Raw genomic sequence first — 16,856 nt, 5'->3', positions numbered from 1 at the left:
AGGTCGAAGTTTATATAAATGATATGAATAAAACGGCTAAAATGGAAAATACCTTACTTGTACCCAAAATTTCAATACGAAAGTAAAATATAGGTATGAGTACAGGGCGGTAATGAATAACCGGTGGCAGGTCTAATCTACATGTGCATGGTTGCTGATTGCACTAGGTAACTTTTATTTTAGATAGCAGCAATATATTCTTTTCAATTGATTTCCTAATAAGTTTCTAGACGGAGTGTTCATAAACAAATTGTGTATGATGTCTTTAATGTAATTTTTAATTTTATATAAGTTAATTCATTCATTTATATTAGTTGGTATAAAAAAACCAATTAACTCACATAATCTAAAAACTTACGAGAAAAAGAACACCAATGCATATGTTGGATAATGAACACAAATCACGTATGACAGCCACAGGTTATTCATTATCATACAGTGGTCAACCTAATATTCATATCCATGCAGTTCAGATAGGGTGCGAAGCATAATTACTCTTTTGGATTTTGGGTATACGGAGAGTATATCCACTTTACCCGCTTTGTCCATATCTATACTCTATTTAGTATATATAAGGCCAGGCTTAATTTTTTTAGTTCACGTTTACACTATAGAAATTTGTCGATTTTGACCGGAAATTGAAAAGATGATTTATTATATGGAAGAGCAATTTTGTGCAAATTTTGGTCCATTTCAACATATAGGATCCACACATATAGATCTTTTTTTACCTATTGGGTTACCTATATGGAAATAATCATTCGGTAATTTATATTTAGTTTGAACATCAGTAATCTCTTTAAAAATAAGTATAGGAATGATTTATCCAATATCCTTTCTAGTGGTGGGCATATTATCCACATCGTGTGGAGCCAACAAAATAAAAATATTAGTACTTTAGTACCAAGGCAGGTTCAATTCCTAATCCATCTGTTCCAAAAACCTCTATTTTTAATAGTTCTCATATATAACTATACAAGACCGAAAAACTAGAATGTCACTCACGTTTTTAAACTCCAAAGCATTTATCCACCTATTTTTTAAATATCAATACATTTATCTCCTATTTTATCAAACCGCAATACAATAATTTCTTAAAAGTAAAGTATTCAAAGGGATAGAGAAGATGAGCTAAAAATAAAGTACTTCTGGGGCAAAGGCAGTAGCATTTTCAACCATATCAAAATTTAGCATCGCCGAAATTTGGTATTTAGCAATCTAAACATGGCCCAAATATTCTACCCTACCATATGATACAAGATTTCTAGTTTTCTAGAAACATTATTATCACTCAGGGGTTGATTGTCAAATGGCATATTCGTAAATGAAAAATAATTTATGAATAAAATTTTCATATATGCGTGCGTGTATATTTAGTAATTAGGAACAAAGATTAAAAATAAACTATGATAAAAAAAACTCCACAATCAACTCCAAACCTGAGATTAAAAATTCAAATTTTACTTATAAGCATAAACGAAAATATTTAGCAAGGTACCAAACTAAACATCACCCATATATCCCAACGTGCTAAATTACAGCGTTACCAAATGTCGCTAAAATTTCGTGTTGCCAAATTTTAATGCGATAATTTTGATATCAAAATGAACACGCCGCTAGCACCACCTGTTTGATTTGCCACCGGTCCAATCGCTGCTCGAATCCTAGCTCTTCTGCATTGCGTTGCAATCTGGAAGCACCTCACCTGAAAAAAAAAGGCCAAGAAAAAGAAAACGAAAGTATATGTTTGAACGAGCAAAGATTTCTTTCATCCACACGGCTCACTGGCACCTCCAAATCCCAATGACCAGACCCGTGTATTCAGTTTTTTTGGCCCGTTTTTTTCACGTCGTCCAACCAGCAACTACGTGTATATATACATGGTTGGCATCGGTTGGTTTGGTGGATGGAAAGAGATGGATAGAGAGCTCAACACCTGGAGGGTGACTCCTGGGTGAGTTCACTCAACCGACCAAGTAGGAGGTAGGGTATCGTCGCCCATTCCTAGCTAACCACACGCACACCGGCCATACACCGGCCAACGAGCAGCTGCAGCCACACCAACCACTCGTCACATCAACACAGGGCAGCGACGTAACGGTCAGCGTACCGTTACAGTTCGTTAGGTAAAGATGTAATCGTTCCACGTTATGTTTACGAGTAAAAAATAATCATGTCTTAGTCAAGGCCAAAAAGTTAAGCAGGATTAAAAAAACTTTAAAATTAATTTAATAAAAATCTAAATTTTGGCTAATAAGTATAAGAAAAACGAAAAAAAAGAGCGAAAATTTATGGTAGCTTGAAAATATAATACATGTGGATAAATTAAGTAGAGAATAACTAGATGAGAGGGCAAGTGATGAAACAACTATATCTTAAGATAAATATGAAATGGTAAAAAATAACTTTATTTTAGAACGGTGAAGCAGTAAGATTGGGTAGTAAGGGTCCCCCAGGTGTTCTTTTACTATGTCACTATATTCTTATATATTTTTAACTCAAGAATCAACGAAAATAGTCGACCTTACTTTAAACCTAAACTCTAAATTTCATTGATAACAAACTTATAGACGTGTAATTATCCATATGCAGGAGTACTACTACAATTTAAGGTTATTGTTTTTATATATTTATAAATAAAAAATTAGAAAGAAAAATTATATATGTATACTTAACAATCTAAAAACCGTTAAAAACTAAGGCCGAAAGACAAACTTTAATATTAAAACCCTAAAATTAACTTTAAAATTAAGATTAAAAATTTAAATTTTAGCTTATATGCATATCGAAAATATGCAGGGGCATACAGACGTAAGTAGTAGCAAATCCGTTGTCGATTTTTCTCATGATTAAGCTAAGCTAAAGCACAGGGTTAGATGACTGGACACGAACGAGCTGGTAATGACGGTTACAGGCACGGCATTGGCTCCCATTGTTTTGCAGTTATCACTGCTTATAAACTAAAATTTAAATTTTTAAACTTAATTTTAGGCTTAAATTTGTGGTTTTTTCATCGTGTTTTTTATACCTTTCGTTTTTAAATCGCTATGGACATATATATATATAAAAGTTTTTATCTATAAATTATTTTTCGTTTAAAAAACACATTTTCGCTTTGAAACAAATGAGAGCCATTGTTTATTTTCCCTCTCCCGCATGATGCACGTTTTCGTCGACAAGGCACACCCGGCGACACGAGATGAAGCTTCTCCGGCCTCCCGGACCCCCGGATCGACACGGGCGTACGTACGCGCTCACCGGCCCGCCGTGGGGGAACGAGCGAGCGGCGAGCACGTCGCATTGATATGTGGCCGCCTTCTCGCGTCGCGCCAAGTACAATCCCAGGATACGGAGCCGGGCCCACTTATCCAGGAGTACTACTAATAAACCAAAAAATTTTAATGGATGATATCGTTCGGCCCGTCTTCTCGCTTACACTTATAAACTATTTATGACCAAATATTTTGAAGTTGATTTTTCGTATGTTACGGAAGTTTATTTTTTAGTCTTATTTTTTAGATCGCTAAATATATATATATATAACATTTTTATTCATAAATTATGTATCATTTGCAAATACATTGCCAGTTTTTTATAAAAAAAAACAATCCCCTATAGATTTTTGAATTTACCTTGACCAAAGTAAGTAACTACTATTTTTAGATACATTTGACATTAAAAGATGTAAATGTGACTTTGAGTTTTATATAATTATTTATATAATAGTTTAAAAAAACGAATGACAACATATATATTTAGAAAGTCAACACTGTTAAATATTCGGAGCTGGCCTTTAATTCCAACCGCCAACTGCCAACAAGTTTACCGAAATGAAAGGGAAAAAACAACACAAAATTTAGTAGGGGTGTTAACGGAGCGGACTCGAACGGATAGTTATCATACAATATCCTAAACCATATTTTTTAAACGGATACGAAGCGGGTGTGAATGTTTTCGGATGCGGATATGGATGCGGATTGTTGCGGATATCGGAGTCGGTGCAGAGTCGACTCGAAAACGGATTATTATGACCGGATATGATATGTACATGTAATCAATACATTATCATTCAATATTAAATTAAAAATACTTATTGATGGGCTTTTGATCTATCCGCTAAAATGTCTATCGGATAATCCGGTAAGAAAATTAGATAATCCGCATCTACCGGATATTAACAATACCACATCCGTATCCGAATCTGCAACTCACTGTCCGAATCTGACTCTGTATTTGCCGGATAGTTGTAAACCCCTACCACATTCTCAATTCAAGTAGATTCAGATTAAATATTATCCGATCCGTTAACATCCCTGAAATTTAGAAACATCTATACTAGTAAAAAATAGCAGTGGTTGGTTGCCACCCACTCCACCACCAATTCTCTACTTGTTCCTTCTTCTTAATATAAGTATATTCTGGTTTTGTATAGCTAAATTAGTTATAAAAAATCAATTAAATGTCACTCGTTAAATAAGAAAATCATATGAAGTAAGAAATATGTAGAGCTAAAATGGATAGATATTTGAATATAAGGTATGAATGAGACAAATGTATTTTTATAGCATACAAGTTTACCGAAATGAAAGGGAAAAAACAACACAAAATTTAGTAGGGGTGTTAACGGAGCGGACTCGAACGGATAGTTATCATACAATATCCTAAACCATATTTTTTAAACGGATACGGAGCGGGTGTGAATGTTTTCGGATGCGGATATGGATGCGGATTGTTGCGGATATCGGAGTCGGTGCAGAGTCGGCTCGAAAACGGATTATTATGACCGGATATGATATGTACATGTAATCAATACATTATCATTCAATATTAAATTAAAAATACTTATTGATGGGCTTTTGATCTATCCGCTAAAATGTCTATCGGATAATCCGGTAAGAAAATCAGATAATCCGCATCCACCGGATATTAACAATACACATCCGTATTCGAATCTGTAACTCACTATTCGAATCTGCCTCTGTATTTGCCGGATAGTTGTAAACCCCTACCACATCCTCAATTCAAGTGGATTCGGATCGGATATTATCCGATCCGTTAACATCCCTGGAATTTAGAAACATCTATACTAGTAAAAAAATAGCAGTGGTTGGTTGCCACCCACTCCACCACCAATTCTCTACTTGTTCCCTCTTCTTAATATAAGTATATTCTGGTTTTGTAGAGCTAAATTAGTTATAAAAAACAATTAAATGTCACTCGTTAAATAAGAAAATCATATGAAGTAAGAAATATGTAGAGCTAAAATGGAATGATATTTGAATATAAGGTGATGAATGAGACAAATGTATTTTTATAGCATAAATTGAATTCAAATATACACTAGACATAGATAGTTTTTTAACTATGGACACAAGGTTCCACGTATCAACCACTAAATATTAATTGCGAGAGAAGAAGACAAGAAGACTATGACCATATATTCATTATTAATTACGTATGATATATAAAGAAAATAACGGTTAACGGTAATAATGAATCGACGATAAACATTTTAAATTATTTAGTTCTCAAACACTTTTAAAAAACATCACATCGAACCTTTGGACACCTAAATAAAACATTAAATATACATAAACATTAAAACTAATTATACAGGTATGGAGAAGATCGTGAGATGAATCTTTTAAACCTAATTAGTATATGATTAACCATAAGTACTACAGTAATCAACATGTGCTAATGACGAATTAATTAAAATTAAAAAATTCGTCTCGTGATTTGTATGGTAGTACGCGTTGACGTAGCATCTCTCCTAAATTTCTTTTCCAACTCCTTTAGCAATACACGGCAGATCTCCGGGCTGGAGGGTCCCACTGACTCCCACATGGTCCATGGGCTGGGTTCCAGAATCGTGGCGGACGAGGAGGCATCTTCTGGAAGTACCTGGACGGCTGGCGGTGGCTTCGCGCTAGTTAATCAACTAGTCAATCAAATATATATATATATATATATATTGGATAGTTCGTGTTGTATAATAGTAGACTATAAGCCAAGTATAAAAGAATAGAGAAGAGTAGTAGGCTACTAATTTATAGCTAGTTGCAGCACGACCTTTAAGACGTAGTATGTATAACATGTGATACCATATATTAAGACTTTATAGGTAACTATTGTATAAATTGACTATTAGATTGACTATAGATAAATTAGAGCAAGTAGTTGGCTATACTATTGAACTTGCTCTAATCTTATCTTATTGCTCTTTTTTCTTCTCTTATCATTTTAAAATATATTTATAATTGTCTGATAGTCTGCTTAGAGCAGGTACAATAACAGGCTATAAGCCAGCTATAAGCATATTTTAAAGAGATAAGAGGGGAGAGAGAAGAGAGATGAGCTACTAATTTATAGACAGCTGTACACGGACTTCAAGATAAAATGTGTATATAACATGTGGGACCATATATTGATGTTTCGTAGATAACTATTATATGAATTGACTATTAGATTGATTATAGATAAATTAGAGTCAATAGTTGGCTATACTCTCACTGTACCTACGAGAGGGCTCCACGTCGGCTAGCGTGGGGTCGCGGGCACGCGTCCTACCGTCGCCACGTGGGTCGTGACCGTTCCGCCTGTTTGACGTGGCATCACCTGCCTCGTTCGGGAACTGGTAGGCACCCGCACCTCACCTCTGCACCTTCTGCTCCCTGTTGCTTGGATCCGTTTGAAGTTTGATCTGGCTGTCTTGTGGTAGTAGTAAAATATTATTCGCTCTGGTTTTAAAATATAAATATAAAATTATTTAATAAAATTAGGTGAATAATAACATAATATGATATTATTTGATAAATAAGTAATGGATGAGCAAGAAAGATATATGCAAATACAGTAAGAATAATTTTATTTGAAAAGTGGTCGACAGAACACATGGTGTTGCGAATATTAATAAACATTCCTAGCTATGATGATAAAATTTAAATATTAAAAATATTTATGTTTTGGAATAGGAGGAACTGGAGAAGAATACTCTTACTAATGAATTTTATTAAACAAGAGGGCCCGTGTGGATCGATGCCAAGTATGGACGAGGATTGATGGTAAATCAATAGTATGTGTGGCCCAAAAAAATATGTTTGTTTGGTATGAAGTCAATTTTAACTCGAGCTAGTGTGTGTATAATAAATAATTGGTAGCAAATCAAATAATCATACTATATAGTTGGGTTGTCAAAATTTTGCTATACAAAAATTGGCTCAAAACCAAAAGCTTCAATCCAAACCAGCCCAAATAACTTCGTTGACATATTATAAACAAAAATAGTTTGCAAATAGAAATTTTATATACGTATTGTTACTGATCTAGAAAGACAAGGCTGAAAAATAAGCTTAGATGAAAAACCTTAAAATTAACTTTAAATTTAAATTTTTATAATTTAAATTTTAGCTTATACATATAAACATAAAAAAAAAAGACGGGTTGCTCCATTTCTTTCTGGTCAGGAAGCTTAACCGTCCATTTGGAACTTAGTGCGGCGATCTAGTCTATCACCGGGGAAACATTACACAATCCACAAATACGATTGTTTACCTATAAAAGAATCAGGACGATGGATTGCTTACCATTATGCGATGACAGTGTCCTCTGAAATTAGTACCATCAGCGGTGATAGGAAATTCGATCATTAATTACGAGAACGCTACGTTACCGGTTAATATCATCGCTGAAAATCCTCGATGGATAAATGTATATAATCACCAAATGGAAATGAGCCACATGATTACTGGCTTATCTGAATAGGATAAATGGTTTAAACTTCGACACGAAGATTAGCCCATGAGAGGATGCGAGTTAATTACCACATGAAGGTTCGCCATACAACATTGAAAAGGAAATTGGAAAGATATGGGAAAATTATTGACTATCAGAGGGACAGAAAAAAATAAACTAAAAAACAATTTCCAAATGGGGTAGATGTTGTGGGCCACCACACACGAAACCTCTATAAATTGGGCGCCAAATGGCCTCACATCTCTTCAGCAAAAAGCCCCAAGGCATAGCACCAGCAAAAGCAAACCAAAGCAGAGTCTCCGCTCCCATCTCTTCTTCTCTCCGAGCCTACAAGAAATCCAAGCTCGCCATGGCGCCCAACCTCAGCAAGTCGAAGGACGGTCTGCTCGGCGACGTCGTGGCCGTTGACGGCCTGATCAAGCCGCCGCGGTTCACGCTCAAGGGCAAGGACCTCGCCGTGGACGGCCACCCGTTCCTCCTCGACGTGCCGGCCAACGTCCGCCTCACCCCGGCGTCCACCCTTGTGGCCACCGCCGCCAATGGCGGCGCCACCGCCGGCAGCTTCCTCGGCTTCGACGCGCCGGCGGCCAAGGACCGCCACGTGGTGCCCATCGGTAAGCTCCGCGACACGAGGTTCATGAGCATTTTCCGTTTCAAGGTGTGGTGGACGACCCACTGGGTGGGTATGAACGGCAGGGACGTGGAGAATGAGACGCAGATGATGATCCTCGACCGGTCGGGTTCGGGCTCAGGCTCGAACCTGACCGGTCGGCCCTACGTCCTCCTTCTCCCGATCATCGAGGGGCCCTTCCGAGCTTGTCTCGAGGCCGGGAAGGTGGAGGACTACGTCGACATGGTCATAGAGAGCGGGTCGTCCACAGTCAAGGGCTCCGTGTTCTGGAGCGCCTTGTATCTGCACGCAGGAGACGACCCGTTTGACCTCGTCAAGGAGGCCGTGAGGGTGGTTCGCGCCCACCTCGGCACGTTCCGGCTGCTGGAGGAGAAGACGCCGCCGCCGATCGTCGACAAGTTCGGGTGGTGCACGTGGGACGCGTTCTACCTGAAGGTGCACCCGGAGGGGGTGTGGGAGGGCGTGCGGCGGCTCGCCGACGGCGGGTGCCCGCCGGGGATGGTGCTGATCGACGACGGGTGGCAGTCCATCTGCCACGACGACGACGACCCGGGCAGCGGCGCCGAGGGGATGAACCGCACGTCGGCCGGCGAGCAGATGCCGTGCAGGCTGATCAAGTTCGAGGAGAACCGCAAGTTCAGGGAGCGCGGCGGCGGCATGGGCGGGTTCGTGCGCGAGATGAAGGCGGCGTTCCCGACGGTGGAGCAGGTGTACGTGTGGCACGCGCTGTGCGGGTACTGGGGCGGCCTCCGCCCCGGCGCGCCGGGCCTGCCGCCGGCGAAGGTCGTCGCGCCGAGGCTCTCGCCGGGGCTGCGGCGCACCATGGAGGACCTCGCCGTCGACAAGATCGTCAGCAACGGCGTCGGCCTCGTCGACCCTCGCCGCGCGCGCGAGCTCTACGAGGGCCTCCACTCCCACCTCCAGGCCTCCGGCATCGACGGCGTCAAGGTCGACGTCATCCACGTAAGACTTCATCTTTTCGCCCCCCTCTCGATTTAGATGCAGTGTATCCTCGTTTTCGATGTTTGATGTTTCCGGACTAAAGGGGCATATTTTATTCTTGAAATTGCATCGGTTTCAGTCGTTTCATTCAATTTTTTGGAAGTGATTGGAGTAGATAGCACATGGTTTGTAAATATGGTAGCTGCGTGAGTACCTATTTCAAGTCTTGAATCTGCACGGAGGTTAGATAATCCATTAGGCAGTTCATTTTCAACTGTGTCAACAGGCAGTGACTTGAAGAGCAGGGTCATCCACTCACATTTGACACTCGAGACCACGTCCTTTTCTGGACACGCTAATCCACTTAGAACCAGGAAAAAAACCCTTTTTTTTCTTTGATTGAACTGTGCCGTAATGATGCCATGAAAGCCATGTAGATTTTGACAGCATTTGCTGCGCTCTTTTTCGAGAAATAAAAAAAAAAGCTATTAACCATGGTGAATTGTGCGTGCGTTGCAGCTGCTGGAGATGGTGTGCGAGGAGTACGGCGGGCGGGTGGAGCTGGCGAAGGCGTACTTCGGCGGGCTGACGGAGTCGGTGCGGCGGCACTTCAACGGCAACGGGGTGATCGCGAGCATGGAGCACTGCAACGACTTCATGCTGCTGGGCACGGAGGCGGTGGCGCTGGGCCGCGTCGGCGACGACTTCTGGTGCACCGACCCCGCCGGCGACCCCAACGGCACGTTCTGGCTGCAGGGCTGCCACATGGTGCACTGCGCCTACAACTCGCTGTGGATGGGCAACTTCATCCACCCGGACTGGGACATGTTCCAGAGCACGCACCCCTGCGCCGCCTTCCACGCCGCCTCCCGCGCCGTCTCCGGCGGGCCTGTCTACGTCAGCGACGCCGTGGGCTGCCACGACTTCGGCCTGCTCCGCCGCCTCGCGCTCCCCGACGGCACCATCCTGCGGTGCGAGCGCTACGCGCTGCCCGCGCGCGACTGCCTCTTCGCCGATCCGCTCCACGACGGCAGGACGCTGCTCAAGATCTGGAACGTGAACCGCTTCTCCGGCGTGCTCGGCGCGTTCAACTGCCAGGGCGGCGGGTGGAGCCCCGAGGCGCGGCGGAACATGTGCGCGTCGGAGTTCTCCGTCCCCGTCACGGCGCGCGCCGGCCCCGCCGACGTCGAGTGGAGGAGCGGCGGCGGCGAGAGCACCATCTCCGTCAAGGGCGTGTCCCACTTCGCCGTCTACTTCGTCGAGGCCCGGAAGCTGCAGCTGCTCCGCCCGGACGAGTCCGTCGAGCTCACCCTGGAGCCGTTCACCTACGAGCTCCTCGTCGTGGCGCCCGTGAGGGCCATCTCGCCGGAGCGGGACATCAGCTTCGCGCCCATCGGCCTCGCCAACATGCTGAACGCCGGCGGAGCCGTGCAGGGCTTCGACGCGAGGAAAGACGGCGGCGGCGGCTTGGCGGCGGAGGTGGCGGTGAAGGGCGCCGGGGATATGGTGGTGTACTCGTCGGCGAGGCCCCGGCAGTGCAGGGTGAACGGCCAGGATGCCGAGTTCAAGTACGTGGATGGCATGGTGACCGTCGATGTGCAGTGGACCGGGTCGTCGTCGAAGTTGTCCCGTGTCGAGTATCTTTACTAGAGAGTCATGTGAACGCTGGAAAGGTCAAAGAAAATATTTTCGTTTTTTTTTTCAATCTTATTTTTTGTTTTGTTGAGAAATAATTTCTGTGTGTTAAGAGCTTCGTAAGTTGCTTAGCTCTGATGGTTCAGGTTGGATTTTCTTTTTGTAAGTATTTTATAAAGTAATGTAAATTTATAATGCATGTGTGTTCTTTATCTTCTTGCTTTTGTCTGTACCGACGCATGGTCTGTATTGTTCTGTTCGGAATCTGAATTCGTAATCGCCCATACGGATATTCTGAAACATAATTTCGGAATTGGTCTTATGTTTTTTACACCATCTGAAAATTATTTTAGGATTATCAATAAACCGTGAACCGTACTTAGATATCAGCATTAGCGAGACGACGAAGCTGAATATCTTTTGCACGAGTTCGAATACTCATCACAGAAATGAGCTTTTTTCTGAACGTCCCGTGGTGGCAGAGCGCAAAGTATGCTATGCGCGATGCATATAGGTTGAGTCACGGAGCTTTTTTTCTTTTTTCCCGTAATTAAGGATGTACATGAGGTACCAGTATTTATTTACCTTCTACTCAGTCAGGTTTAGATTCTTCACCAGATTGCCGCAACTTGGCAATAGCAATACCAAGCAGAGATGTTGTTGAACAATATTAAGTACTAGTATCACTTTAACCCTTCCTTTTGATGTGAATCATAATAAAACGAATAGGAAGAATAGGTCTTTCGTTAAAAACAGCAGTGGTGGTGAATTTACTAATTGCCCCATCACTAACCCTCTTATATTTTCTAAAATAAAAAATAATTAAGACTTATATACCAAACCTTTTTATTAACTCACTTTAGTATAATGCTAATAATACTTTTTAATAAAATTGCATTGCAACATGGGTAATATGCTAGTCTTTGAGTGAAGGGTACTAGCTATCCCTAAACTTATGTGCATGTGTCATCTAGGTCACTAAACTCTTAAAATGCATTTTTAGGTCCCTATCTTGTCCGAGGGTGTCGTATAGGTCTAAACGGGCACCGGCGTAGCCAGGGGGTGGCCCGGGTGGTCCCCGGACCACCCAAAAAAAATCGATCAGCCCTTAATACCCAAAAATGATAATTTTTATCGATTGCAAATGATGTAACATGATCATCTTTATTAAGCAGGATGTTTTTTAAAGTGGATGCAGAAGATATAATGAATACTTTTATAGCCATTAGAATTTAGAAGGCATATACTTGATAAGAAGAAATATAGTACGGTAATATTCTTTAAATTTTTTAGGCATTTAGGCTTCTATTTTATTGCGGGTAAGCCATATAAGTTTCTTTAAATCAAAATTTTACTTAACTACTAATTTTATATGTTTTAAGATGATTTATTCATATATTCTAGTGCACTTGTAGTCTCCTCTATTATCTTTACATATATATGTGTTAGCATCGTTATATTTACTGTATTTATGAAAAAATCGGTCGGACCACCCATATACTAAATCCTAGATCCGCCACTGCAAACGGGCTCCGACCCGCTCCATCCGCTAACGTGGTATGCCACGATAGCGCCTACAAGAAGGGAGAGAAAAGAATAAGGAGGAGAGAGATACGGGGGACCCACATGACACCACCAACACGTAGGCGCCACCATGGCATGTCACGTCAACGGATGGAGCGGATCGGAGCCCGTTTGGACCTATATGACACCCCTGGACAAAATCGAATACCTAAAAATACATTTTGAAAATTAAGGGACCTAGATGATACATGCACATAAGTTTAGAGACCGCTGGTGCACTTCACTCCTAGCCTTAAGGAGAGAGAGAAACTTCTGATGTTGACGACCACGACGAAGGAAAAAAAAGAAAAATGAAGTCTAAAATGGGCCTGTTCGTTTATCAAAATATATAACGGGCCTTACTTTAACCCTTAAAGCCCATCCAGCCCAGAAGAGACGCAGCCCAAAAAGGCCCACTAAAGTCAGGCCCAGTTAGGAGGAGCAGGCAAAGCCAACCGACTCGCCTCGTCGTCCCCATCTGGATCCGTCTCCTCCTCCTCCAGCTTCGCCATCATCTCCCACCTCGCTTCCTCCCTTCCCACCTCCACCAACCGCCGCCGCTCGCCGCACTCCCCTCCCCTCCCCTCCCCTCCCGCCGCGGAGGCGGGGCCACCGGTCCCGATGAACGCCTCGCAGTTCATGGACAAGCAGATCCTCGGCCTCGCGGCCTCCGCCTCCAACTCCAACTCCACCTCCGGCGGGGGCGGGGGCGGGGGCGCGGAGCTGCTCGATCTGATGAGCCCCAACCCGCAGGAGGAGGGCGAGGACCGGCTCCGCCGCCGCCACAGCTCCAACGGCAGCGCCGACGACGTACTGCCCAGCTACGACTTCCAGCCCATCCGCACCACCACCGCCGCCGCCGCCGCCGCGGCGCCGGCCTCGTGGGGGTCCCTCGACTCCGGCTCCAAGGCCGCCTCCGCGTCCTACAACCTAAAGGTGCACCTATGTTCTTATTTGATCGGTGGCCATGGCCTTCCCCCGCTGGATCTGTCGATCTAACTGCGTTTCATGCCTTCGCATCAGAAATCTCTAGTGATAACGTTTTGATGTTGATGAGTATCTATAACTCTACTCTACATTAGTTAGTAAGCAACAAGATTTTAGTCTGTGAACTGCGTTTAGACGCATACTTACTTGGTGATATGCCACAAGTGAACTTGTAGTTGATGAAAGATGCCTGAAGCTTGTGATCTTCTTGGGATACATCCGGGTGTGTTGCCTAATACGCACATGACTCTATATTGATGCACGCTGTTAAATCTGGGTGTTCTAATGCAGTTATGCTGCTCGTTTTAAGTGTGTTTCCACTGTTTTCACCTAGGACTGAATTATGTTGAGCACACATGGCTTCCAAACTAGGCAAATTTACTTTGCTGTACATGTCACATTTGCTAAGTTCATTTACACTTCCCAGATGTAGTGTCATGCGATCTGTGCTGGTTGTCAGCAAACTATTGATGTATACAAATATGAGTTCTTTTTTATTTTTTACTCAAATGCTTCATTGCGCAGAATCAACTTTTCGTGATTCATGATTGTGTTTAATGGCATTAGTATCCTGTTCTTCATCTTATGAATTACGTACTCATTAATTTTCTTATTTTGGGAAGAGCGCTGGCATTTTGGAGCCTCATGTGCTAAAGAAAGTTAGCCATGAGGAGGACAGGAGTAACTTTGGCGCGGTTACTATGGCAGACATTGATCGAACCATGAAGAAATATTCTGATAATCTATTGCATGCACTCGAAGGTGTAAGCTCAAGGCTTTCACAGCTGGAGGGTCAAACACACCATCTTGAAAACTCTGTGGATGAGTTGAAGCTAACAATCGGCAACTATAATGGCAGCACTGATGGAAAGCTGAGGCAACTTGAGAACATGCTGAGGGAGGTATGCTACTTTTCTACCTCTTTTCTTCTCCACCCATATACTATAGATGTTGTATCTAATTAAGAACATAGGCTATCTTGCTAAGGCTCTTGACTCATCAGGCCAGCGTGGTATTGTGGAGTAATCTATCTATGATTTTTTTCGGATGCTTTTTGAACTACTCTGGCATGCCAAATTTCTTATTTAAGGCATATATTTCATGTGGTTTGTCCTACAATGTGATTGTTGGCAGCAGATAATTCCAGATGATACTAGAAGTCACCATTGGCCACTGTTTGAATAGATATACCATGTAATACTATCATACTTTAATAATTAAGTTGAAAGTTACCATCTATAACTTGAGTGATGCTTGATATTGGTCTTTTAAGGTCCATGTTAAAAGTACTTCAGTATTATAGGGGCTTATTGGCTTAGGGCTCATTTGATGACATGTAAATAGGATGCTTACACAGGTGCCTTGCTATGGCTAAATGCATACTTAATTACTTATGTCTCAACCCATTATCTGCATTTCATTTTACTTGTGCATTAATGCAGCACCATTAATCTGTTTTCATGATTGGACTGTGGTACTCATATTTGCTTATTAGTGTTAACAGAGTTGTTTATTGTAGAGGTATGATTTATACATTGGTTTGTAATAGTAGTTCTGTGTTCATTGCTTTGAGGCCTACACTGTTCTGCTATAATTCCTCTGATGCATCACATGCAGGTGCAAGCTGGTGTGCAGATTTTGCGCGATAAACAGGAAATTGTTGAGACACAGCTCCATCTTGCAAAACTCCAGCCACCCAAGTCTGATACCCCGTCATTAGAAAATGTTGGATCTGCACATACAGATTCACATCAGCAGCCAGTAGCTCCACAGCAGGCAACCATTCAGCCACAGCATCAAGCCCTGGCCTCAGCACAACCACCAGCACTTCCTGCCCCAAATGCGCCACCTCCACCTCCAATGCTTCAAAGCCAACCTCCATCACAGTATCCAGGCCATCGGCCACATTCACAGGTACCATCAGGTCCTCCTGCTCCGGTTTCCTCAGTGCCAGCTTTACCACGAGATCCCTATTACGCTCAACCTGCTCAGCCGACTGAAACCATGCACCAACAGTATCAAGCCCCTCCAGTTCCACAGCCACAGGCCCCTCCAGCACCGCCTCAGCAGTACCAATCTGCACCCCAATTTCCTCAATATTCACAACCGCCTCAGTCTGGAATGGTTAACCCTTCGACCCCATTACCACCTGCTGCACCCCAGCAGCCAGAAGAAGCCATGTCATATGCACCTCCACAGAGCTATCCACCTAATGTCCGTCCTCCTTCACCTTATATGCCACCAGCTAGTGGACCTGCCCCTCCTTTCTATGGGCAAAACCCAAGCATGTATGAACCTCCTGCAGGCAGGCCCAACTCTGGTCCACCACCGTCTTATGGTGCTGGTGGATATGGGCCACAGGGAGGAAGTGGTTTCTCTGAATCATATGGTTACAGTGGATCCCCTTCACACCGTGGCAATGCCGGGATGAAGCCATCCTCCTCACCTTTTGCTTCCTCAGGGCCATCTTCTGGAGGAAGTGGCAACTATGGCAGGCTTCCCACAGCCCAAATACTACCACAAGCAGTGCCTATCAATTCCAGCCCAAGTGGTTCCTCTGGCAACAGGGTGCCGGTTGATGATGTAGTCGAGAAGGTTGCGACAATGGGATTCTCAAGAGAGCAAGTGAGGGCAACTGTGCGGAGGTTGACTGAGAATGGGCAGAATGTGGATCTGAACGTGGTGCTCGACAAGCTGATGAACGACAGCGATGTACAGCCCCAGAAAGGTTGGTTCGGTCGATAAGTTGAGACGCGCTTTGGTGCTTGACGTACTCATTCCCCACAGTTTGTGTATCATACTATTGTATATGCTCTGTGATATCCTTCTTGCCCACAATCTCAGAAAATTCGTCAGATTTTATATGGCCTTATGAAAGAACTGGACAGGAATTATTAGGTTTGCTGCGTGGCCTCCGTTGTTTATCCCCACTGAAAACATGCAACTAAAGTCTTACAGGTGTTATTATTATTGAGTTTGGTACTGTCTGGAATGGATACCCTCGTTCTTTTTTCTCTATATATGTGTAATGACGGTATATCAAATCATAACCATGGTTTTTTCTTTTCATGTGTTCTGTCAATAAAGCAATCCTGAGGATGTTCTTAATCACCAATCATCTGACTCCCATGGGCTACCTCCTAAATTCTCCAATACCATTGTCAAGAAATTGTTGTCAAACAAGATGTGATTTTTCAGCCTCCATTTTTTTTAGACAAGATGATGTAATCGTGTGAGCATATGATCTACGACCTGGGCTGAGAGTAGCTCATAGGGGCGTATGATCCATTAGAGCTTGGTACAAGTGCGAGCGCAGTAGTTGCAAACTTGCTAGGGATCCATC

At 43.0% G+C, this 16,856-nt stretch overlaps 2 protein-coding genes across 2 annotated transcripts; both read left to right on the top strand.

Annotated features, from left to right (window-relative positions):
• Positions 1-8,019: 8,019 nt before the first annotated feature.
• On the top strand, positions 8,020-11,241 carry LOC102707250 (galactinol--sucrose galactosyltransferase). The gene is made up of 2 exons (XM_006643741.3): positions 8,020-9,349; positions 9,848-11,241. Exons 1-2 carry the CDS (start codon positions 8,105-8,107, stop codon positions 10,976-10,978), a joined length of 2,376 nt encoding a protein of 791 aa, XP_006643804.3. The 5' UTR covers positions 8,020-8,104; the 3' UTR covers positions 10,979-11,241.
• Positions 11,242-12,989: 1,748 nt separating this feature from the next.
• On the top strand, positions 12,990-16,437 carry LOC102706974 (vegetative cell wall protein gp1-like). Its single transcript, XM_006643740.3, has 3 exons — positions 12,990-13,462; positions 14,137-14,415; positions 15,131-16,437. The coding sequence occupies exons 1-3, from the start codon at positions 13,148-13,150 to the stop codon at positions 16,256-16,258; spliced, it is 1,722 nt and encodes a 573-aa protein (XP_006643803.1). The 5' UTR covers positions 12,990-13,147; the 3' UTR covers positions 16,259-16,437.
• The last annotated feature ends 419 nt before the right edge of the window (positions 16,438-16,856 follow it).

Source organism: Oryza brachyantha, chromosome 1 (assembly GCF_000231095.2).
Source record: "Oryza brachyantha chromosome 1, ObraRS2, whole genome shotgun sequence".
NCBI lineage: Eukaryota > Viridiplantae > Streptophyta > Magnoliopsida > Poales > Poaceae > Oryza > Oryza brachyantha.
This window is presented reverse-complemented; position numbering and strand designations above follow the sequence as displayed.